The sequence below is a fragment of the Nicotiana tabacum genome, chromosome 11, assembly GCF_000715075.1.
Source record: "Nicotiana tabacum cultivar K326 chromosome 11, ASM71507v2, whole genome shotgun sequence".
In the NCBI taxonomy this organism is placed as follows: domain Eukaryota; kingdom Viridiplantae; phylum Streptophyta; class Magnoliopsida; order Solanales; family Solanaceae; genus Nicotiana; species Nicotiana tabacum.
The window spans coordinates 125,533,423-125,558,461 of record NC_134090.1 but is presented as its reverse complement, the minus strand read 5'-3'; the positions used below and the strand labels follow the sequence as shown (position 1 = coordinate 125,558,461).

Genomic DNA, 25,039 nt, shown 5'->3' with positions numbered 1-25,039 from the left:
TACAATTAGACAAATACATGAACATTGTCTCATAACATACTCCTTCAAGTGATTTTAAAACCATGTCCAAGTCTTTTGACTTTCATCGACACAAAGAGCAAAGGCGAGAGGAAAATTTAGCCATTAGCATCTGATCCAACGGCAATCAACATATTTGTATCATACTTTCCATACACATTTGTGCCGTATATGGAGATTAACGACCGACAATGAACAAAACCACCAATGTATGGTTTAAATCCCCAGAACACATATCTAAATATGTTTTATGGAATGTCAGGATGCCGTTCGTACTTCCATTCAACAACTCTCCCGGAATTAAAGTATTGCAAAGCAGTCATGTACCTCGGCAGAGCCGCAAATGAGTTATCCCTATTGTCAAAAACAATCTCAAACATACGTTTACACCCGAGTAATGCCTTTTTTGGATAATGGTACACACATAAACCTATGAAACTGATGTTATGCACTCCTTCACCTTATATCTCAGGGATGATTCAATGTGTGGAATTAAGACAAGGGAAATCAAATCAACATTCAAGTTAAAATGATTCTCATTAAATGTGTCCATATTACAAGTATGCTTGCCAATGTATTTTCCCACCATCCACATATTAGTTTTCAACTTTCTCCCACTTAGAATCCACTTACAACCTTGGTCCCATCTATGACAAACCACCTTATATATTTTTTTAGATGGCTCAACAACCTCAATCTCGCGGCCATTTTTTGTGCTATAAATTCGTGTTCCCTTACTGAGGCCAGCCTTGTCATTGAAAAGCGTATTTTTACAGAGCTCCATTGCTCTACTTTCATCCCATATTGTTGTAAGAACTTCATCAAGATCCCTTTTGAGGGCATTTACATCTGACATACTTGGCAAGTGATCAAGATAGGGAATCTCCCTTGGATGAAAGAGCACACACGACTCGTACACTGTTGGTCTAATAGTAGGTGAAGTCTGCATATACGGAATATGTTGAGTGGTGACATTATGATCCATCGTCAAATCTGGTTGCTCATTGTCACTCTCATTTGTAAAGTGTGGTTCCTCATCGTCACTCTCATTAGGGAAGGGTGTTTATCGCCCGACTCCTCAGTGTTGTTGTCATAATTACTGTCATCTTCCTTGCTCTATGCATCTACCATATCCTGATTCAAAATATCGTCATCACCAAACGGTGTTAGGGCAAGACCATCATGTTGCTCATTACTGCACAACCAATAAAATAATTAATATTTTGTACATCTCAACATAATATATTAACTTTAATACTTAAACGTTCCATTCATAATTTGCAGATATCCTATGATGCACATCGTCAAATTACTGATGATCCGAGGATGGACCAGCATGATCCATCACTCCAAAAGTATGTAAATTCCAGCTGTTGGTTGGTTCATAACTTGTAAAATTCATATCTGGTCGTAACCCTATGAAAGATATAAGAGTTAGTACTATTATACATAAAACAAGTAGTTATACTACAACAAGGTAAATTGTGTAATGTAACATTCGACCTGTGAATTTTGTAAACTAGGTGACCCTCCATGCTGCTGCATTGACGAGAAATTATGTTATCGCTCCTCATTAACCCTTGGAAATAAGTTTAGATCTGGCCAAAATCTTCCATATGGAACTTGTTCAGATAAAAAAGCTCTGAAAACACTCACACATGGTTGAGTGTTAGTCATAGTTTGCGGAACATCAGTACTGTTGACGTCTTCGGACTTTACATACATTTCCATCATGCTTAACACAAGAACATCCCTGTGTTCATCCAGAGTCCTCAAATAATCTTGTAGAGTTTCATCGCCATCGATATTAAACTCAGCATAACAAGCCACACCTTATGGAGTAAGCGAATATAAATATCTTCCGGCTACCTTAAGATTAACTGAATGTTTACTCACACTCATTTTTTTATAAATTAGAGGTACTAATTTGTGGTACTTCAATGTGAGTGTCACCTTAATAATACACAGTGGAGAACAACTATATTGTACCGAGTTATTCCCAAACACAACCTCATTGCCCCAATATAATTCAACCCTAATTTTTTGCTCATCAATGACCGTAGAAAAATTTAAAGAGAAATTGTATATATTGATGAAAATGAAAAGAAGTATAAAAGGATGCTGAAGAACAAAGGCAAATTGGTTCAAATTTACTCAATTTTTTTTATGAATGTACATTCGACTTTAAATAAGCAACAATAAATTCCTTAGGCACGTGAAATGTCCATATAGCGCATGTAATATATGCTATGTACAGGTATGCTATACTGTTAATCATCATGGCAATCATAATAAGCATACGTTAACGAGGTAAGTGATCGTTAGTACTCTGTTTGGATCATTGTCCCCCATCGTTTTATAATGTATTGTATCATATTGTATCGTATGGTTTTATGAATACAATTTTTGGATAGATTGTATTGTTTGTTATTGTTAAATAATATTTTGTTGTTTGGTTTGATTGTATCGTACTATACTGTAACTAATAAGTTTACTAAAATACCCTCAATTGTTTAAATATTAAATTTATCAAAAATTATGCAGAAAAATAATTTTAAAAAATAAAATAGAAGAAGGCAAAACACCTTAAGAAAGCAGAACAAAGGAGCGAGACAGAAGAAGACCAAACAAAGGAGCACAACTAATTAGAATTGAGTTAAAAGCAAAATACGAGAAAAAATAAAACAGAAGGCGGCAAAACACCTTTAACGTTGACGATAGAAGTTCTGGAAAAACACAAAGTAGGTTATATGTTGGAGATTTGGAGTTAAAATAGAAAAAAAAGGCAAATGGTAAAATATATTGTGGAGTAATAAGTTAGGGCATAATTGGAAAGAAAAAATAGGAAACAATCCCGCCACACCAAATCGGTTGTTTAAAAAAAAAGGGACTTTTCATTGTTCCGGAACAATGAAATTAACAATACAATACAACCAATTTTAATGAAACAATCAAAACAAACATTGTTTTAGGATGATAATACAATATGATATAACGGGAACAACCATCCAAACAAGCTGGTATAACACATGTAAAATATACACTATATATAAAATAGTACTCAGTTTTTTTTCCACTAATTTTGGTCTCTTGAATCAAAATAGTTGTTATTTAGGTTCTGGACTCCGTAAAATAAGTACGACATAACATATGAAATTTTAACGCTGTCCGTTCCAAGTAGAAGAAGCTAAGCAGGAGCATTACTTCAGCAGTAAGAAATAATTAGTGAACCAGCATAATTGGTCGCACTAGGCCAAAACACAGTAAAATTCATGGGTCATAGTACCGATTTGTGTATATTTTCATTTTCATTAGTAGTAGAATACTTGGGTTGGTCATAATTGTAGACTTGCTCAAAGACAGCGGAAGCAACTAAAAATAATTTAAAAGAGAAATTGGAAAAAGGGGTAAACCTTCAGGAAAATGAAAAGACCGCCCTTTGGTTTCCCACGAACTACGTCCTATTCATTTCCTATATCTCCCACTTTTCCTCTTCTTCTTTTTTTTTCCCGTACAAAAGTCCTGTTTTGCTTTAGGTCGCTTCTCATTTGTTGTAAAGAAAGCAAGAGTACTGTTAACTTGAAAAAGAGAGAGTTTTGATCGTTCCTTTTATTATCTTTTCTTTGGTAGCGCTTTTGTACTGGTACATATTCTTGAGGTTGATTATCTTTTGGTTTTTCCTTCGTCACAAAGAAATCTATCTTTTGCATTTCCTTTATTTTTGGGCACAGTGTGTAAGAAAAAATTTCATACTGCCGCATGCAATAGTTTCGACAGTGACATTATTCATATGAGGTTTTTTGTTTTTTTAATATGTGTGTTTCAGGTGTAAAGCAGGATAATCTGAGTTAAGAGCTAGGGATGGAGGGGGTTTCTTCTTCTACTAGTATGAAGAAGAGAGCATGGCCTAAAGATGACTTTATTGATTTGGTCTTCTCGTGGTCTATCGAAAATATTTTTGATGAGACTCTGTATGAAAATCAGGTACACTTTTTCTTTTCCATGCTTCTTTAGATTGCTCTTGGTAGAGTTTATTTCTCTAAAATGCTTCTAATACTCTCTCTTTTTCTTCTTTTTTGTTTTAGTATCTCAGTGATGGGGAACTTAAGTTTGTCAAAATAAAAATGCTGCATGACTAACATTTTACAAAATATTTTTGTTTGGAATTTGAATAGAAGGATTTTTTCCTTTAAATATCATCTGTTAGCCTCAGGAAGTTGCATGAGTCTCTAATTTATACCTCTATTTTTCTTGATCTTTGAATAGATTTTTCGCATCGACTGGTTTATTGAATGCGTCTAGCCTTGAAACTGAACTTTGCTATTCAACTATGGATTCAATATTTAAGCTATATTTGCTTCCATTTCGGGGCATGTTTATTCAATGGGTTAAGGACCGTAGGAAATTTCGTATGCATTTCTTATTTTCTTTTTATAAGCAGTAATCTAAAGGGGACTACAGGTGAATTCAATTTGAAATGATAAAAAGAAGCATAAAGAGAAATAAGCCTATCTACCCTTTCGGGGAAGGGTAACGTCTGCCTACACTCTACCCTCCCCAGACCGCATTAGTGGGATTTTACTGGGTGTGTTGTTGTTGTTGTGTAAGCATAGAGAGAAATAAGATTTAAGATGTCTAAGAACAAAATATTTTCCCCCTTTTTTCTTTCCACTTTCGTTGAATATTTTTCTTTAAATGTTTTTAACTTTTAACGGTTCTTTTTCCTCTTTGAAAGATTAATTTGTTTTGGAACTTTAAAGAGAAAATCTTGAATTGTTGTAAGTGGACTCCTTAAATGTTATCTTTGCCATAGCACCTTAATAAAGAAGATATTATTGTTGCCAATTTGTAAATGGGATGCATGGCTTCCTATAGAGACAAAATAAGTTGCTTCTTTCTTAATTAATTATTTGCTGTGTAGGTGGAGAAGATTCCAGAATCATTTGAATCAGTGGATCATTACTTGGGTTCATTTTACTTCCCTTTACTGGAAGAAACCCGAGCGGATATTGCTGCTTCCTTGGAAGTCATAGACCAAGCACCTTTCGCCGAATTGATCTCCTTTGATGAACTAAAACCACATGGAGCATTACTTTTTGATGTTAAGGTTGATTACTGGAGGTATATATTCAGTGATGGGAAAGAGCCTTACCGAACATTGCCTGGAGATATTGTTATTATCTCAGATGCTAAACCTGAAACTGCTTCTGACCTGCAGCGACTCGGATGGAATTGGAGCTTTGCATCTGTAACTAATATCAGTGACAATGAGAACAATGATTTAAATGCATCCACTAATTTTAAAGTCAAAGTTGCTAGAGATATTGGAATTTCTAAGGGAGTGCAAAAATCATTTTATATAGTGTTTTTGATAAATTCGATACCAAATAAGAGAGTATGGAATGCGCTGGGAATGAGAAAGAATTTAGACATTATTGAGAAAGTTCTGTGCAGTGGGCATGAGGTAAGTAATCTTGCTGATTTACCTTTTTTTTCATCCTCTCAGAAGCATCATCCATTAGATGCCTCTTTGTAAGTGTGACTGGAAAATACATAACAAGGATGACATCAGCATTTTTTCACAATTGAAAAAAGAAGAATGGCAGCGTATGAAAGTTTGACAAAAGTTATCTGTTGCTCGTGATGATCTCTTTTTTCCATTTACAGCAGCTGGATGATGTCGTCTAGTTTTCTAATCTTTTATTGATGGTTAATTTTCAAATTTGTGTTGTCTCAGAAATGTTCCTTTACCAAAACCTTTGTAATGTTGATTCAATGGTCTCTTGGGTCGCGAATAGCCATTCGTTCTTGCATTTCTTCTGTTTCCAGAACTTTACTCTTTATTTTAGAAAATATGTACTCTTTGGCAATTAAAAACAATGTGTTCGTTGTCATTCTTGGGAAAAAAAGCTGAAACATACTCTTTTTGCCAGATGCAGCCTCAACTGTTGTTTTCTTCCCTTAAGAGTGTTCCTATGGATTTGGACTATATGCTTGTGTTTTCCTATTTTCAGTATCTGTTTCGTTTAGTGGATTTCAGAATGAAAAAGCATTGTTTTTGTGCAGAAACAGTGCGGGAATAAATGTGATGTTTGTTCTACATCCATTAATGATGGACCAGCTGGAGAAGTTGGTAACAGTCTGTTGACTAAGCTGAATGATTCTCAGGCTAATGCAATCTTGACCTCTCTTGATACATTGAAATGTCGCCACAAGCCTTCCATTGAACTCATATGGGGTCCACCTGGTACAGGAAAGACTAAGACTACAAGTGTCATGCTCTTCATACTGTTGAGAATGAAGTATAGAACTCTTACTTGTGCCCCAACAAATGTAGCAATAACACAAGTAGCTTCTCGGTTGGTTAAACTGGTCAGAGAGTCATTAAAAAATCATTCTGCAGAAATGGATATCGTTTGTCCTTTGGGTGATATTCTCTTGGTTGGGAATAAGGACCGGCTAAAAGTTGGTCACGATATTGAGGAGATTTACCTTGATTATCGTGTTGATAGGCTGGTGGAATGCCTGGGACCACTGACTGGATGGAAACACTGTATAAGTTCCATGAGCGGATTTCTAGAAGATTGTGTTTCTCAGTACCACATCTACGTGGAGAATGAGTCGATCAAACTGAAGGAACTTGCTGACCAAGAGGAAGCACAAAAAGAAAAAGCAAAAATCAGCTCATTGATTGATTTTGCTAGATCTTGGTTTAATTCTACAGCATCCTCCTTGAGAAGATGCATGTTAGTATTCTGTACCCATCTATCAGTATGTTTTATTCAAGAGGAGAACTTTGAAAGAATGGTGCGCCTTATCTCCCTACTTGATTGTTTGGAGGGAATGTTATTTCAAGAGAATGTTGGTTCTAAAGAACTGGAGGAGCTATTTTCATGTAAGCAAACAATTAAAGTCTCTTCTGAGGCCGTTTTGGATGAGCTTTCTTTACGTTCTTTAAGAAGCCAGTGCCTTGGACTTCTAAAAGATGTTCGCCAATCTCTTGGAAAACTGAGTCTTCCTGGTGCTATGAGTAAGGAGTCGATTAAGGAGTTCTGTTTCCAAATGGCGTCCTTGGTATTCTGCACTGCTTCTAGTTCATATAAGCTTCATTCACTGGATATCGAGCCATTTGACTTATTAGTCGTTGATGAAGCTGCCCAATTGAAGGAGTGTGAATCTGTCATAACCATTCCAACTTCAAGGTCTGACGCATACTGTTTTGGTGGGCGATGAGTGTCAACTGCCAGCAACAGTTAAGAGTCGAGTAAGTTTGCCTTCTTTTTTCTACGTGCAATTTCAACTGATTGCAACTGATGTCTTTTCACTATATCGTTTTACATAATTCTGTTACTCTGAAATAGGTTTCTGAAGAAGCTGGCTTTGGAAGGAGCCTTTTTGAAAGACTCAGTTCACTGGGACATTTTAAACACCTGCTTAACATACAGTACCGGATGCATCCATCAATTAGCCAATTCCCAAATTCAAATTTCTATCATAATCAAATTCATGATGCCCCTGATGTAAAGTATAAAACGTACGAGAAAAGATACCTTCCAGGAAGGTGTTTTGGCCCATATTCCTTTATAAATGTTCCATTGGCTAAAGAAGAACTGGATGATGTTGGACATAGTCGAAGAAATATGGTTGAAGTGGCTTTAGTGATGAAGATTGTGCATAACTTATTCAAAGGTATACTCATATTAATGAAACCTGCCATTTTGTGGTTAGAATTTTCCTGAAATGCTCTTTTGTCTTTTTGCCTGTAACTATTTGTACCTTTGTCAAACTCAACTTTAATTTTTGTTTCTGTTTAAGGTGTGATGTGCAATGATACCGATATGTGTATCAAGGTATTGAAGGTTCTAGTTTCAAAAGTAGCAAAAGTAAACAGGTGTTTTGTGCATGAGGTATCCTTAAACTATATTTCGTCACCACCAAAAAGAAACATAGACTGAGTGAATATATATGGTTCATGTACAGCAGTTGGGAGCTAAAATGGGAATGCCTAATTTGAGGCTAATAGCCAATCGTACTTTGTTATAACTATGAAAATTGTAGAATTAAGAAAAAGCCTTCTAAAGACAAAACAACAAAAGCTGGGTTTCTTGAATTCTTTTTCTTGTCTTTTTTATAGGTACTAGGATCTGGAAATGAGGCTGTGATTGTCCAAGAGTCTTTAATGCAGAACACCTAATAACCCAGATTTTGTACTTGGGCTTGTGTCGTTTAATCTTTGAATAGCGAGATCTCCACTAGAAAACTTGGTTTGAGTGGCATACACAAGTTGCTTTACTGTTTCCTTCCTTGTAACGAGTGTACTCTGTCAAATATTAGGTTGGCCCTCTCTTAATTCATGTTTAATTGGGTTTGAATGGGTGGGTGGTTCTCTGTAGCTTCCACGTATTTCTATTTTCTTTGTTGTTGTTGTTGTTATCTTCTATTCCTTATTTGCAGCTTGGAGTAGCTCCAGGAAGAAACTCAGCATTGGTGTTATATCACCTTATTATGCACAAATTTTGGCCATACAAGGTAAACTTGGGCAGAAGTATGATAACCTGGAGGGTTTTGAAGTTAAGGTGAAGTCAATAGATGGATTCCAGGGAGGGGAGGAAGATATAGTAATATTATCTACTGTGAGATCTAATCGTGGTGGATCGATTGGTTTCTTGTCTAGCTTTCAAAGGACTAATGTTGCTTTGACCAGGGCTCGGTATGGATTGGATTTTTTCGCTGTTACGTAGCATTTGGATCTTCTTTTTTTCTTCTAAGATGATTTTGCAGGGTTTTATTCTTATAGGCACTGTCTTTGGATTCTTGGCAATGAACAAACGTTACTTGAGAGAAACTCTGTTTGGCAAGCATTAATTCTTGACGCCAAGAGTCGTCTGTGCTTCTTTCATGCTGCAGAAGACAATGACATGAGGACAACAATTTTAAATGTTAAGAAAGAATATGATCAGCTGGACGATTTACTTAATCCAGAGAGTATTCTGTTCAAATGTCAAAGATGGAAGGTATGTCTTGTGCTTTTGGCTCTTTCACATAGATTTTTTTCTTCTTAAGTACAGCTTTTTAATTGACTATGACTTGAGGTCAGTTAATGTCTAATGGAGCGAGTTATAAAAAGGATTATGTTATAATGAAGTTATGGCACCATGAACATTCAAAACGTTATCTTGTTATTTTATTATTTATTGAATTCAAAACGTTATTTTCTAGGGGCTTTTCCTGTGAAAAGAATATATACTTCTTCAGTGTTACATGCTCACAGTGGTTTATTGCAATGAGTCAAGTGTGCAGAGAATTAGTAGTTGATCTTGATTCACATTCTCATCCTCAGAAGCATTTAACCAAGGATCCAATATTTCATGTTTGGATTGTTATACCTACTCGTATTATCATGGGTGGATCCAGTGTTTTTTCGCTCCAGATTGCTTGTTGATGTAGTATTTCAGTTTTTTGACCAGTTAACGTATGATCTCTTGATACATAATGGGTTATGTATATGCTATCTTTCTTATGGTTTGCTTTTTCAGTTCTAAACTAACACCTTGCATTAGCATTCATTACCGGGACTCTTCCTCCCTGAGCACATATTGTTCTCTGTTTAATTGTTCTACCTCCCATGAGTTATAGTCAATTGAAACATCTGTCTTGATCCATGTTATATGTTTATTCTTTTTAAGTTTGTGCTTCACTCATTGAAGGTGCAAAACTTTGGTCAGTATCATTTGTCACGCATAAGTACGCGGTAATGGTTCCTGTATTAATGAGTTTACTTGGCCGTTGTTGTATTTTCTTCTATATGGTTGCCAGGTACTCTTCAGCGACAATTTTAGAAAATCTTTTGTGAAGCTGGCATCCTCCCGCCTGAGGATGTCTGTGATAAATCTTCTGGTTAAGCTGGCTAGTGGATGGCGTCCCAAGAAAAGGAATGCGGACTCAATTTCCGAGAGTTCATCTCAAATTGTAAAACAATTTAAGGTTGAAGGGCGGTATGTCGTTTGCACGGTTGATATTCAGAAAGAGTCCACCTATACTCAAGTGCTGAAGGTTTGGGATATTTTGCCCTTAGAGGAGGTCACAAAATTGTTAAGGCGCCTTGATAGCATATCTTCAATGTACACTGATGAATTCATTAGTCTCTGCAAGGAAAAGTGTCTTGAGGGGTAAACTGAATCTTTTGTGCTCTATTATTTCCAATATTATAATGAGCTGCAATTGCTTCTTGTAAATTTTACTTTATTATTTTCACTTTTGTTCAGGGACTTGGAAGTTCCAAAGAGTTGGAAGCTCTGTCGTGATATCATTCAGTACAAGAGTGTTACTGCGAGCGAATTAAACAATGAAACAACTGGTGCAGTAGATGGTAGAAGTTATGTTGAAAATTCAAGAGTCAGTGAAAGCTTATTGCTAATGAAATTTTACTCTTTATCATCTGGTGTTGTCAACCATTTTCTCTCTAATCACCATGGTGAAGAATTAGATCTCCCTTTTGAAGTTACTAATGAAGAGAGGGAGATAATCCAATTTAGTAGAAGCAGTTTCATCCTTGGTCGCTCAGGCACAGGAAAAACAACAGTTTTGACCATGAAGTTATTGCAAAAGGAACAACTCCACCACAATGCTGTCGAAAGATTAAATGTAGCTGGGGAAAAAGATGTCAGTCAGCGTGCAGAGGATATAGGATTTAGACGACATGAGGAAAATGAGGAGAACCAGTGTGTAAGAGAAGCTAACAGGGCTACCTTGCGCCAGCTTTTCGTAACAGTTAGTCCTAAACTTTGTTACGCTGTCAAACAACAAATCTCTCAGCTGAAAAGGTGAGTTCTAGTATGCTGTCAGAGAGTTGCCTGATGGGACTGTGCTTGCCTTAATAAGCTGCATCCTTGTTGAGCAACGATCCTTGAAGTAATGTGGTTCAGTATTCTCTTTCGTTTTATTTGGTTTTCTTCTGAGTTTACAGTGCAAGTCTAAGATTTATAATGCATGAAGAAAGAACGATATGAATTAGTTTCTGTGCTGTAACTTAGTGGTTAATGAAGCTAGAAAAACCATGTGAGACCTGAGTAATTCCGTCATTAGGCAAAAAACCGAAGTTATCTCTTTTATGTGTCTAAGCATTGGTGAAAGTAGAGTTTCCTGGTACGTGTATTGGTAGAGGGTGCAGGTATAGTTGCTCGAATACTTATAAGGAAAGCTAAAACTCATTGAGCCAGCTAGGAGAAAAGTGGAGAAGGAATACCCCATAAAATATTCTCAAAACGAGAAATGAGTGGTTGAAGGCTTCATTTCAAAACTAGGCTTAAAAAAGAGCAAACATATTCAGATTTACAGCATGGATGTAATAATTACTTATATGCTTTCGTATTCTGTGGTTGTTAACGTACATCTAAATTGAGAGCTAGTTGCTATGGTTATTGATGTTTGGAATTATGTTTGAATGATCTAGCAAATTCTCACCCAAATGAATTTATTAACCATATCTGAACTCAGCAAAAGGTTACCTATTATTGTTTGAACACCATCTTCTCCATGAACTTCCTAGACCTTTGTCCAAAAAGATATTTGGAACATAACGAAGTTGGCGGTCTTAACCATTAGTAATGCATAGTATGCTCTTCTTTGTTCAGAATTTCATAAAGCTCTATGACCAAACTGAAAATTGTTGATACAGTAATGTAAGAATGATGATAGTTAAGGTTCTTACATGATAATAACTCTTCCTATAACCTTGATGATTTGGAGAGTGCATATTTAAATTGGAGATGGGTAGTCGTGGATTTTCACACGTCTAATTGCATTTCCTTTATGCTATGTTTATGTTTTACTGGTTCTGACCTGTAATTCATACTGAATTAATGTTGTGTTATATAAGCTTGAACGGGGTTTCTATTTTTATCCAATTAAGAGGTGTACAACCTGCTCCTTTGATGCTAACTTTCTTAAATTTGCAGCTTCATTTGTGGCGAAAGTTTCTCAGCTGAAAGCAGCTTGCTTGAAACTGATGATTTGGATGGAACGACACATTTTAGAGATATACCAGACTCTTTTATTGACATCCCGTACATGAAGTACCCTCTTGTGATCACTTTCCGTAAGTTCCTAATGATGCTTGATGGAACTATAGGTCATTCCTATTTTGATAGGTTCCATTTGAAGTGGGAGCTTTCCGAAGACAAAAGTTTGAGGTCAATCACTTTGCAAACTTTCATAAGAGAGAAGGAGGTCAATTATGATCGCTTTTGTAGTTTGTATTGGCCTCACTTCAGTACTCATTTGACCAAGAATCTTGATTCTTCAAGGGTGTTTACTGAAATACTTTCTTATATAAAAGGGGGGCTGAAAGCAGGGGACTTTCCTGACGGGAAACTCAGCAAAGAGGCTTATATTTCAATGTCAGAATATCGTGTATCTACTGTAAGTGCAGAACAGAGAGAGAGAATATACAGTATTTTCCAGGATTATGAAAAAATGAAGATCGAGAGTGGTGAATACGATTTAGCTGATTTAGTTAATGATCTTCATCTTCGGCTAAAATATCAGTATCTAGATGGGGACAAGATTGATTTTGTATATATTGATGAAGTTCAAGATCTCACTATGAGACAAATAGCTCTTTTCAAATATATTTGTAGAAATGTTGATGAGGGCTTTGTTTTCTCTGGTGATACAGCACAAACAATTGCTAGGGGGATAGATTTTAGGTTTGAAGACATTAGGAATCTATTCTACAGTGATTTTGTTATGGAGTCAAAGGGTGAAGAAGTTGTAGGAAGAAGATGTAAAGGACATCTATCACGTGTTTTTCAGTTGATTCAGAACTTCCGGACACATGCTGGTGTGCTCAAGCTAGCACAGAGTGTAATTGATCTGCTTTGTCATTATTTCCCTCAGTCTGTTGATTTCTTGAAACCTGAGACTAGTCTTATATATGGTGAGGCTCCCGTGTTGCTCAAGCCTGGAGCTGATGAAAATGCAATTTTAACTATTTTTGGGAATAGTGGGAGTATTGGAGGGAAAGTAATAGGTTTTGGTGCAGAGCAGGTCATACTAGTGCGGGATGAATCTGCCAAGAAGGAAATCTCTGGTTGTATTGGAAGGCAAGCTCTTATTTTGACCATTGTTGAATGCAAAGGCTTGGAGTTTCAGGCAAGTCAGTTTGCTCATTTGTTATTCCTGGGAATTCAATTATTACTGTCTATCAACTTCTCTTTTTTATTTTTTGGTTTTGTTTGTAATGATAATCGACCTATTTATCTGTAGGCTAGCTAATTTAATAAGCATCATAACTACTTCCTGCGCATGATTGTTTGCTTAACGTATCTAGTCTCTTTCTGGATGTACATGAAGTATGAAACAAGCTTTACCTCCCACTTACTCATGCTATTCAAAGGCTTGTATAATAAGTAATCCCCTCCCTTCATCCTCTTGTTTTATCATATTTTTGCATGGATAGAGGCATGAATTTAAAAAAGAAAGGTAGTTTCAATATCTTACAAGTTTTCGATGTTTTGAAGGATCCAAATCAATGACTTATGATTTTGTTTTAGAGTACACATAATTTGCCTTTAGTTTTAGAGTTCCCATAATCTTTGGTGTAGATGGGTTTGAGGCACACTTCCTGCTTCCTGGTTCATTAGGATTCTATTTTCACTTTTGGGTATGGTTGGAATGGGGTTAGTCCAAGAATTCACTTCTGGATAGAGACATGGACAAGCTAACTAATATTTCAACCAAGTTTCCATTTGAGTAGGTAGAACAACGGTAAATTGCAAATGCGTCATTTGAAGAACACAAACATTGATAAACCTAGATTGCATCTTCTGCTAAACCATATTCTCTTTTCTATTGAATTCTTCTGTAGCATCTCATTTCCTTCTTTTATATTTGTAGGACGTGCTGCTTTACAATTTTTTTGGGTCATCGCCGCTTAGAAATCAGTGGAGAGTGGTATATGAGTTCATGAAAGAACAAGGTTTACTGGATTTATCCTTCCCAAGTTTCTGTGAAGCAAGACATAATGTCTTGTGCTCTGAATTAAAGCAGCTTTATGTAGCTATAACTCGAACTAGGCAAAGGTTATGGATTTGTGAAAATATAGAAGAATTTTCCAAGCCTATGTTTGATTATTGGAAAAGGTTGTGTCTAGTGGAAACAAGGGAGATCGATGATTCACTTGCACAAGCTATGCAAAGTTCCAGCAGTCCAGAGGAGTGGAAGTCAAGGGGAGTGAAGGTCAAGTTGATTTTCCTTGATCTGATGCTATTACCATATTCATTTGTTACACATTTCATTCTTGTGTTGCTATATATACCTCTCAGTATTATTTGACCCTCATAAAGTGCATTGATGTTATCATGCAGCTCTTTTGGGAGAAAAACTATGAGATGGCAATTATGTGTTTTGAAAAGGCAGGAGAAAAGAATTGGGAGAAAAGGGCAAAGGCGGCTGGATTCAGAGCAGCTGCTGAACGAATTCGTGATTCAAATCCCAAAGAGGCTTTCACCTACCTACGTGAGGCTGCTGAAATATTCGATTCTATTGGAAGATTTGAGTCTGCAGCTGAATGTTTTTATGACTTGAGGGAGTATGAAAGAGCAGGTAACAAATGGTTCTTTTCTCCGGAAAAGTTGCCTCACTTTCTCAAGTGTCGCTCTTTTCATGCCTGGCATTTTTTTTTCCTTCGAATCCATGCCTTGTGTTCTCAATATTTCACTTTTCTGCATTTCCATTTCTTACGGACTTGCATCCAGTTTTCAGCTCTAGTAATAACATCTCTGAATGTAACTCTTGGGGGACAATGAGCTATGCTAAGTAGACCTCTAGGATCTTATTACTTAAGTTACATTCTTCTTACCCAAATCTCCCCTACTGCCCTCCCCCAAAACCATAAAACAAAAAATTATGAACAATGCCATCTTTTTCCTTAATTAACTCATTGATTAGTTAAATGGAAAATATTAGTGTGTACCAATACAACAATCAGTTGAAATGTTGCAAGTTTTTTGTCCCACTGCCATGGTTATCTGTAGAGATTATTGTAACACTGCCAAATATACAGTTTTTCCCCAACTTGCATTTTTTGAGCTATCTATGTTTTTGAGTTGATAACTGTTGCGGAAGCCAAATGTATATAGTGTGAATGAGTCACAATTACTATACCAAAAATTATGACAGCCACCAAATAATAAATAAGACAATAAAGCAACAATAAAAGGAACACCAGAATTTACGAGGTTCGACCAATTTTGCCTACTTTCTCGGACACAACCAATATTTTATTTCACTCCAAAAATACAAGTGAAATAATACTAAAGAGAGAAGAAACGAATGCCTTAAGAAAATAAGAAGGCAAATGAGAGGTGTGTTTAAATCCTAAATATTAGGCCTTCTCTTATAGGGAGAAATTCTTCCCAAATTAAGTCTCCCATCGATGTGGGAGTTTGCCATTTTCAACAAATCTCCACCTTGGCAAAATTCCACATCTTCAATTTTCTCATCTGTAACAAATTTTGGTTGTGTCTTCATCTTCAATCTTCAGTGTTCAACAATGTTGATCAAATCCAAACAATGTTGAAACTTGACCGCAATCGCCACTTTGTCAGCATATCAGCAGGATTCTCTGTAGTATGAATTTTCTTCACCGTGACTCCACCTTCTTCTATGATTTCTCGTACGAAATGATACCGAACATCAATGTGCTTCGTCCTTGCATGATAAACTTGGTTCTTTGCTAATTGAACAGCACTTTGACTATCACAAAAAATTGTGATACTTTTTTGTTCAACACCAAGCTCTTTTAGCAACCCCTGAAGCCAAATTGCCTCTTTCACAGCCTCTGTAATAGCCATGTACTCCACCTCTGTTGTAGACAAAGCAACTGTTGACTGCAAAGTAGACTTCCAACTAACTGGTGCCTTTGCAAAAGTAAACACATAACCAGTAGTTGATCTTCTTTTGTCCAGATCACCCACAAAATCTGAGTCACAATATCCAATTACAGACTGATTGCCTTCCTGCTCAAAAACTAACCCAACATCTACAGTATTGTGAATATACCGTAGAATCCACTTCACATCTTGCCAATGCTCCTTTCCTGGATTATGCATATATCTGCTAATAACTCCAACAGCTTGTGAAATGTCAGGCCTCGTACAGACTATTGCATACATCAAGCTACCAACTACATTTGCATATGGTACCCTTGACATATACTCGTGTTCAGCTTCATCTTTTGGCGACATAGTAGTACTTAGCTTAAAATGGGGAGCAAGTGAGGTACTAACCGGCTTAGTCTTCTCATCTATGCCAAAACGCTGCAGTACTCTCTTCAAATATTTTTTCTGAGATAAACAAGTTTCTTTGAACGTCTATCTCTTATTATTTCCATGCCAAGAATTTTCTTTGTCTCACCTAGATCCTTCATCTCGAACTCCTTCTTCAGTTGAATCTTCAACTTATCAATTTCTTCCGAATTCTCGAAAGCTATCAACATATCAACATATAGGAGAAGATATACAAAGGAACCATCTTTAAGCTTGCGCAAATACACACAATGATCCTATTTGCTTCTCTTGTACCCTTGCCGCAACATAAACTCGTCAAATCGCTTGTACCATTGTCTAGAAGATTGTTTCAATCTGTACAATGATTTTTCAAGTTTGCACACCATATTTTCTTTTCCAGCAACTTTGAATCCTTATGGCTGAGTCATGTAGATTTCCTCCTCCAAGTTTCCATGTAAAAATGCAGTTTTTACATCCATTTGAACTAGTTCCAAATCCAATTGTGCTACCAAAGCCAACATAATTCTAATGGAGGAATGTTTTACAACGGGAGAAAACACTTCATTGTAATCAATTCCCTCCTTTTGAGCATATCCTTTGGCCACCAATCTTGCTTTGTAGCGAACATCTTTTTGGTTAGGAAATCCTTCTTTCTTTGCAAATACCCATTTGCATCCAATTGCTTTCTTTCCCTTCGAGAGATTGGCCAATCTCCATGTATGATTCTGATGGAGGGATTGTATTTCATCATTCATGGCAATCCTCTACTTATCTTCTTCTGAACTTTGGACTGCGTCTTTATAAGTGGTAGGAACATCATCAGCTACAATTGAGGTGGCACAAGCAACCGCCTCTATAAGACGAACAAGTTTTGTTATTGTCCTTTTTGGCCTACTAGTTGCAATTGATTCAAGTTGTTGTTGAGGTTCCTGAGTTGGAATCTCCCTCTCTACTGGCTCTTTTTCCAGAGGATAATCTTCATTTGTTTCCTCCTCTACTTCTTGTGTAGGAAAAATAAATTTTCCCTCAAACTCCACCTGCCTAGAAGCACCCTCATTTTGTTTGGTATCTTCTGTTACCTTATTTACCATAGCAGATTCATCAAAGGTAACATCCCTGCTCAATAGTACTTTCTTTGTCATAGGACACCATAAGCGATATCCTTTGACTCCAGAAGTAATACCCATGAAAATAGCCTTCTTTGCCCTTGGATCCAATTTTGACTCTGTCACATGATAATATGCAGTTGAGCCAAACACGTGCAAAGAGTCATAATCTACAACAGGCTTTCCATACCATTTTTCAAATGGTGTCTTGCCATCAATAGCAGCAGATGGTAAGCGATTAATGAGGTGGCATGCATATGTAACTACCTCAGCCCAAAATTCTTTTCCCAAGCCAGTATTGGACAACATACACCGTACCTTCTCCAGCAAGGTCCGGTTCATACGTTCTGCCACTCCATTCTATTGTGGTGTATGTCTGACAGTGAAGTGTCGGATGATGCCATCATTTTCACAGACCTTATTAAAATGATCATTTTTGTATTCACCTCCATTGTCTGTGCGAATGCACTTGATCCTCCTGCCTGTTTGATTCTCCACCATCATTTTCCATTTGAGAAAAATTCTCAACACTTCATCTTTGCTCTTCATTGTATACACCCACACTCTTCGGGAAAAATCATCAACAAAGGTTACAAAATAGTGCTTCCCACCTAATGAAGGTGTTTTGGAAGGACCCCAAACATCAGAGTGTACATAATCCAAAATACCTTTAGTATTATGGATCGCTGTACCAAATTTAACCCTTGTCTGTTTCCCTTTGACACAATGCTCGCAAAACTCCAAGTTGCAAGCCTTTACTCCTTTTAACAATCCTTGATATGATAAAGTTTTCAAGGATTTTCCTCCAGCATGTCCCAAGCGCATGTGCCACAGCCTGGTTGCTTTTGCCTCTTTTTCATTACTGGATGTTACTGTTGATGTCCCAATAACTGTACCACCGCGATAACGGTACATGTTACTGTTCTTCCGATTGGCCTTCATTACCACTAGTGCACCAGAGCATACTCTCATCACTCCATTTTCTGCAATAATTTTGAACCCTTTTGATTCTAGGGCTCCCACAGAAATGAGATTTTTCTTCAAACTCGGTACATATTGAACATCTGTTAATGTTCAGATCATTCCATTATGGTTCCTTAATCGTATTGAATCAATGTCATATGAGGTAAGAGGGCTGTTATCCGCTGTGAGGACGACTCCATATTCTCCTTCTTGAAAATCCACAAACCAGTCCCTGTTGGGACACATATGATAGCTACAAGCCGAGTCCATCAACCATATGTCTGATAATGTTGATGGCTCTGTTGTAACTAATGAGAAGTCTGAATCATCACCATCAGCTACATTTGAATCCATAATGGCCTTTCCATTGTTATGTTTGGCCTTATTCTTCAACTTCGGACAGTCTTTCTTCCAGTGCCCCTTTTCTCGACAAAAGGTACATTCATCTTTGCTGGGTCAAGATTTTGACTTGGATCTTCCTTTCTTTGTCCTCGTTTGATTTTGAGGACAACCCCTCACAACTAGTGTTTCTCCTTCTCCGCCCTTCTGTTTTTCTCCCTTTCTTTGTTCATAGCTGTACAAAGCCGAACAAACTTCTCTGAGAGAAATTTCGTCATTTCCATGGAGTAGAGTAGTTTCAAGGTGCTCGTACTCATCAGGAAGTGACCCCAACAATATCAAGGCCAAGTCACCATCATCAAAAGTTGCATCCATATTTTGCAAATCTGTGACCAACTTATTGAAACTGGTGATATGTTCATTCATCGTAGTACCGGGAACATAGGTGAAGCGAAACAGTCTCTTCTTCATGTACAATTTATTTTGACTATTTTTCTTCAAAAATTTATCCTCCAGTGCTTTCCATAATTTACTTGCAGAAGTTTCCTTCGTGTATGGATATTTCTGCTCTCTAGCAAGGTAGGATCGAATGGTACCGCAAGCAACACGATTAATAATTCTCCAATCTTCTTCTCCAATAACATCTGGTCTTTTTTCTTCAATAGCAAGATCTAGCCCTTGTTGAAAAAGGACATTTAGAACCTCGCCTTGCCACATCCCAAAATGTCCTGACCCGTCAAAAATTCCTACCGCAAATTTCGCATTTGACGCAATTCTTGTCATAAGCGAAGATGTCAATGATGACGTATTGTTGACACTTGATGTAGATTCTTCTTGTTTATTGTCTCCCATCTTTGACACAAATATTATTTAATAACTGACGACACAAATAAAGATTATTTCCTTTCTGGTGTGGAAGATCAGACTAAGCTGCAACCACAGAGCATACTCAGACAGAACCTTGACTCGGTTACCAAGATAAATCTTTTCTGATGTGGAAGATCAGACTATGCTGCAACCACAGAGCATACTTAGACAACACCTTGGCTCTGATACCAATTGTTGCGGAAGCCAAATGTATATAGTGTGAATGAGTCACAACTACTATACCAAAAATTATGACAGCCACCAAATAATAAATAAGATAATAAAGTAACAATAAAAGGAACACCAAAATTTACGAGGTTCGACCAATTTTGCCTACTTCCTCGGACACAACCAATATTTTATTCCACTCCAAAAATACAAGTAAAATAATACTAAAGAGAGAAGATACAAATGCCTTAAGAAGATAAGAAGGCAAATGAGAGGTGTGTTTAAATCCTAAATATTAGGCCTTCTTTTATAGGGAGAAATTCTTCCCAAATTAAGTCTCCCACCGATGTGGGAGTTTGCCATTTTCAACAATAACTACAGATTTCCTTTTGCAGTCTTGCTTTGCATCATGGTAGCCTATATCAAGACTAAAGAATGTTTTCGTATCTGTTTTTTTTGTGTTCTCCCGTTTAACCTGTAAACTTATCCACAGGTAAAATTTATTTGGAGAAGTGTGGAAAACCTGAACTGGCAAAAGCTGCTGAGTGTTTTACACTGGCTGGATGCTATGAGCAGGCAGCAGGAGTTTATGCAAAAGGCAATTATTTCGCTGAGTGCTTGTTAGTTTGCACGAAAGGAAAATGTTTTGACTTGGGTTTGAAATATGTTGAGTACTGGAAGCAATATGCTGGCAAGGGTAATACTGCAGGGAAAGAAGCTCCTGAAATTGACAAAATTGAGATGGAGTTCCTGGAGAATTGTGCATTTAATTATTGTGAGCTCAACGATAGAGAATCCATGATGAAATTTGTTAAAGCATTCCCTTCAATGGATACGAAACGCAAATTTTTGAAGTCTCGGGAGTGTCTTGATGAGCTGCTGTTGTTAGAAGAAGAATTAGGAAACTTCACTGAAGCTGCAGAAATTGCATGGCTGGAAGGAAATATTCTTCGTGAAGCGGATTTAATTGGGAAGGCACGGGATTTTGACAAGGCATCTTCACTCATCCTTTTATATGTTCTCTCTAACTCCCTATGGGTGCCAGGAAGTAAAGGTTGGCCTCCAAAGTCATTCACACAAAAGGAGGAACTTCTGCAAAGGTTAATCTCATTTGCGAGGCATGGCTCCAACTTTGAAGCCATGTACATTGTGGTTAAAGTTTTATCAAATGAGTCAAGTGACTGGTCTACCGTGAAGCACCTGTTTATTGCGTCTCAGAAATGCAAGTGTCTAATTGCTGAAATGTTATGCTGTAGAAAAATCTTGGATGTTCATTTTGAAAGTAATGCAGCAAAGTATGATTGGCATGATATGGAATCAGTCAATATACAAAGTTCAGAAGAACTGATTTCATGCAGCCAGGTTAGTATCAGAACACTGCTTCTGTTTTGGAATTTGTGGAAGAAGAATATCATTGGTCTTCTTGATTCTCTTGATGTCCTTGATGTTGAAGAATTCGGAGAAAATAGGAATTTTTGTGATTTCTGCCTAAATTACTTTGGTGCAAGGCAGCAATTGAATGATCTTAATGTTACATATGTTCTGTTGCATCCAGCAGCCGAGTGGGTTAAAAAAATTCACCCAAGTTTCATCAGACGGAGCAAAAAGATGGAATTTATTGATTCTCGGCATTTTATTTATGCCGCTCGAAATCACTGGCATGCCGAATTGCTCCTTGTAGGTTTGAAAGTTCTGGAAACTCTGGAATCCCTCTATAAGTCGACTGCGACTTCAATGTCTCTATTCCAGCAAAGCATATGCCTTCTAAATATATATGAGATTGCAAAATTTTTGAACGAGTCCAAGGGCAAACACCTTGATTCGAAGAGTTTCGAGTGGAGAATACGGAACTTTTTGATGCAGTCCTTCAAATATTTTGATAATGTTTTCCCCCTCGACCCCCGGCAGTCAATGGTGGAGAATATGATTTCTCTAAGGAGAACCGAGCTTTCCAGTGACTTGCTCGAAGAATTCGTCCTTCAAGATACTAACAATAAAGGTCTTTTGAGCTATGGACAAATTGGAAGGACGGTCATGATATTGCTTGCATCTGGAGGACATTCTGAAGATCTATACAAGAAAATTGTTGGAAAAATTCCAACAGAACCATGGAAATCATTCATGGAAATTCTCGGCTCCAAGAAATCAACAGAACGCACGGAAGAAGAACGCACGGAAGAATCTGTGTCTGTCAATCCCATTTGTGAAGGCAAAACTTTGGAGTCTCATGAAGCTTTTTCGTCAAGCAATAGTGATCTTGAGTGTTGTCGAAAGTCTTTAAATAATCCAAGTGAAGTTCTGGATCTTGTATTTGTTCAGAAATTTAGTGAAGCTTTACAAGATACCTTCAATGCAAATTGGATCAGACTAAATGACTACATTTCCCCGGGTTGTTTCCTGTATCTTGTTGAGCGCTTTTTGATCTTGGCGTCGCAGCGCCGGGGATCCTTTTTCACCACAAGATCTTCATTGGTGGAATGGCTTATTTCTGAACAATCTGAGGTCTTACCCACTTCCAGGCTTGCAATCAACACGCAGTCTTTGGAAAATTTTTATTATTCCATTCTTGTGATGGTGAAACAATTCATTTTCGATAAAGTTGGTACTGTTGAATGGATTTCCCGATCGAAGATTAGCGTTAATGCATACTATAAGCTATTTGTTTTGAGATTGGTTGTTATCCTGTGCTTATTGTGTGTGAACTGTGGTAAGTACTATGATGTTCTTTACCAAGTGCTCAGTAACAATGATGTTAGGAACCAGCTTCCGAAGTACTTCTATGGCGTTCTTCGACAAGGAATGAAGCGCAATTACCTTCAGACAAGTGAAGTTGGAGAAGCTTTTCGAAATGCTAGTGATCCTCTTTTGTTTGTCAGCTTGGGTGAGAATGATACCAGGAAGTATTCTAATGTCATTCCAGTGCAGCTGGGAACAAACTGCAATAGAGAAGACATTATTGACTCCCTGTTTCCGGCAAGAATTGGGTCGCAAACTCCTAATACCACCGTTCCAAAAGTCATGACTAATCAATTCACTACTTCTCCCTCGAATTATGGTAATCAACCAAAGAGTTTGATAATGCCACTTTCTGAAGTGACTCCTCTGTCTGAGCAGATTCTACAAATGAATTGGGCCCTATTTCACGAAATATCTGATTTTTTGAAGCTTATTAGCAGCAGTGAAAATGATGGGACTTTTGCAAATATATCTGTTGTTGTTCAGAAGGTGAAGGTAATCTTAATTCTCTTGTGACTATAACATTTTTTTTTGTTGTTATTATTATTATTATTATTATTATTATTATTATTATTATTATTGAGCTGCTAAACTTATTATTTATTAAGGAGGAAATAAATACGCATATAAATTTCTTGACTGCTGCAATTACTCTGCCTGCGGGGAAGAAACTTTACGCTGGTGAAGACATGATTAAGGAACTGCACCTTATGCTTCAGGAGCTGAAACAGCTCCATTCATTGCTGGAAACGAGGTATGCTGGTTTCTTACGATTGTGTATTTCAATTTTTGTTTTCTGGAATATATATGTCCTGCTGCTTGTATTTATGAAGTAGGAGTTCATTTTATCCGAATGTCGGGCAGCAGGTGCTGCTAGCTGTTATATCAAGAAAAATGGAATTCCACCCCACCCAAAATTTAACTTGAATGGCAAGGGGCAGACAGGATCATGGTTGTCAAGATGAAATTGCTTGGGTGTAAAATCCATTTCCGACCAATTCCTTCATGCTAGTACATTATCTTTAATTTGACATTGTGGCCTTTTGCTAGTGAGTTATTCCTGTTGTGAGCCCTTTGCTTATGTAAGGTTCTGTTAGCCAATAATTTATGCTAACTACTTCTATATGGTACATACTCAGAAAGTATATATTCTTCAACTTGGTCTTGGTAACTTCTACTCATTGTCATGCTTGCACAAACATATTTTAGAGTGTCGGGGCAAGATGTCCAACTTTTGTATGAAACTCTTGCTAAATTGTTGCCTTGTTACTATATAGTGATTCAGAAGTAGCAAGCGCTGAGCGACTACTGAAGAGCTTGCTGTCAAGAAAGCCCAAGCTTGAAACTTTACTGAGTCAGTGCATTGTACCCGAGGATAACAATGATTGTGAGGAAAAAGGCAACACGGTGTGCGGTGAAGTTGAGAAGATTGAGTTGCCGTCTGCCACCACCAATGTTGAAAGCAATAACCAGGTTGCTGAAAGGAAGCAGCCAGGGAAAGGGAAGAAGTCCAAGAAACACAAGGGAAAAGGAAAAAAGAAGTGAAACCAGCATGCAACATTAGCATAGAGAGGATAGCTTCAGGGCCCTCATTTTTATGATTTTCAATACTTTTTGTGCAATCTACGTGCTGTGAATGTAAAGGAAGGTGAACTGAATTCTTCTGGTGTGAAAAATGGAACAGTACATATAAGAAACTCTATGCCTGTGTACTTTGTTTGCATAATTTTGTCCTTGGTCGGTTCTAATTTCTCACATCTTTATTTATATCTATACTTTATATTATCTATATCTCTATCTATATTTATTATTATTTTAATAAAACATGAATAATTTATGTTAAATATTGAACATTAAGATTTCCTTGAAACTTTCATAGACTTTTATACCCTTAGATATTTGAGTTTATGGTGAATGTAATTGTAATATTTGGAATATTACCTAAGGATAGAATTCTTTCTCGATTTGAACTCCACAAATGCCAACCGTAAATTACTACTCTAAATAGCCTAGTTTTTGTTTTTGGTCGTGGAAGATAAAACTTTATAAACTAAAACAGTTACATGAGGGGAGCATTTAGGAAAAAGGTTAGATAGCAAGCCTTTCCCCGGCCGGAGAGCCTCCAGGACAAGGAGGCGGTGATCAATCATCCACGCTCGAGATTTATATTGATCAATACACCTCCGCCCTTCATTTCATACCTCAGTCCGGTGCCTATGGGCTCTAGCCCCATGACCTTTCCATATTCAATGAAATGAATAACTTGGATTCGGCAAGGATCTTACCCCCTTCTACTTCGGAATGATTCAAAGAGAAAGATCTTGGCTGGTCATCTACATTATACAAAAAGGCGTTATATTGCCAACCCTTGGTGGATCCAAGGACAGAAGACTAACTGTAGTACATGGGTTGGATGTAGTAGCAGGTACATTAGAACTAAACAAAAAAGAGGTCAGAGGCATTTGATTGCCAGTTTGTAGTAGATTTCACTAGTCATCGACAAGCGATGCCTTGTTTATCAGCAAGCAAAAGATCCAAGATTCAAAAACTATG

At 37.2% G+C, this 25,039-nt stretch overlaps 1 protein-coding gene across 1 annotated transcript; it reads left to right on the top strand.

The window, feature by feature from the left end:
* The first annotated feature begins 3,537 nt into the window (after positions 1 to 3,537).
* LOC107825183 (uncharacterized) lies at positions 3,538 to 24,234 on the top strand. Its single transcript, XM_075225451.1, is given in 16 exon segments — positions 3,538 to 3,661; positions 3,845 to 4,002; positions 4,940 to 5,482; positions 6,085 to 7,209; positions 7,211 to 7,282; positions 7,380 to 7,707; positions 8,473 to 8,728; positions 8,816 to 9,032; positions 9,835 to 10,187; positions 10,284 to 10,841; positions 11,976 to 13,170; positions 13,915 to 14,256; positions 14,385 to 14,622; positions 20,244 to 22,981; positions 23,095 to 23,240; positions 23,764 to 24,234. Coding segments are annotated over 15 exon segments (8,502 nt in total). The 5' UTR covers positions 3,538 to 3,661; positions 3,845 to 3,879; the 3' UTR covers positions 24,032 to 24,234.
* Positions 24,235 to 25,039: the final 805 nt, after the last annotated feature.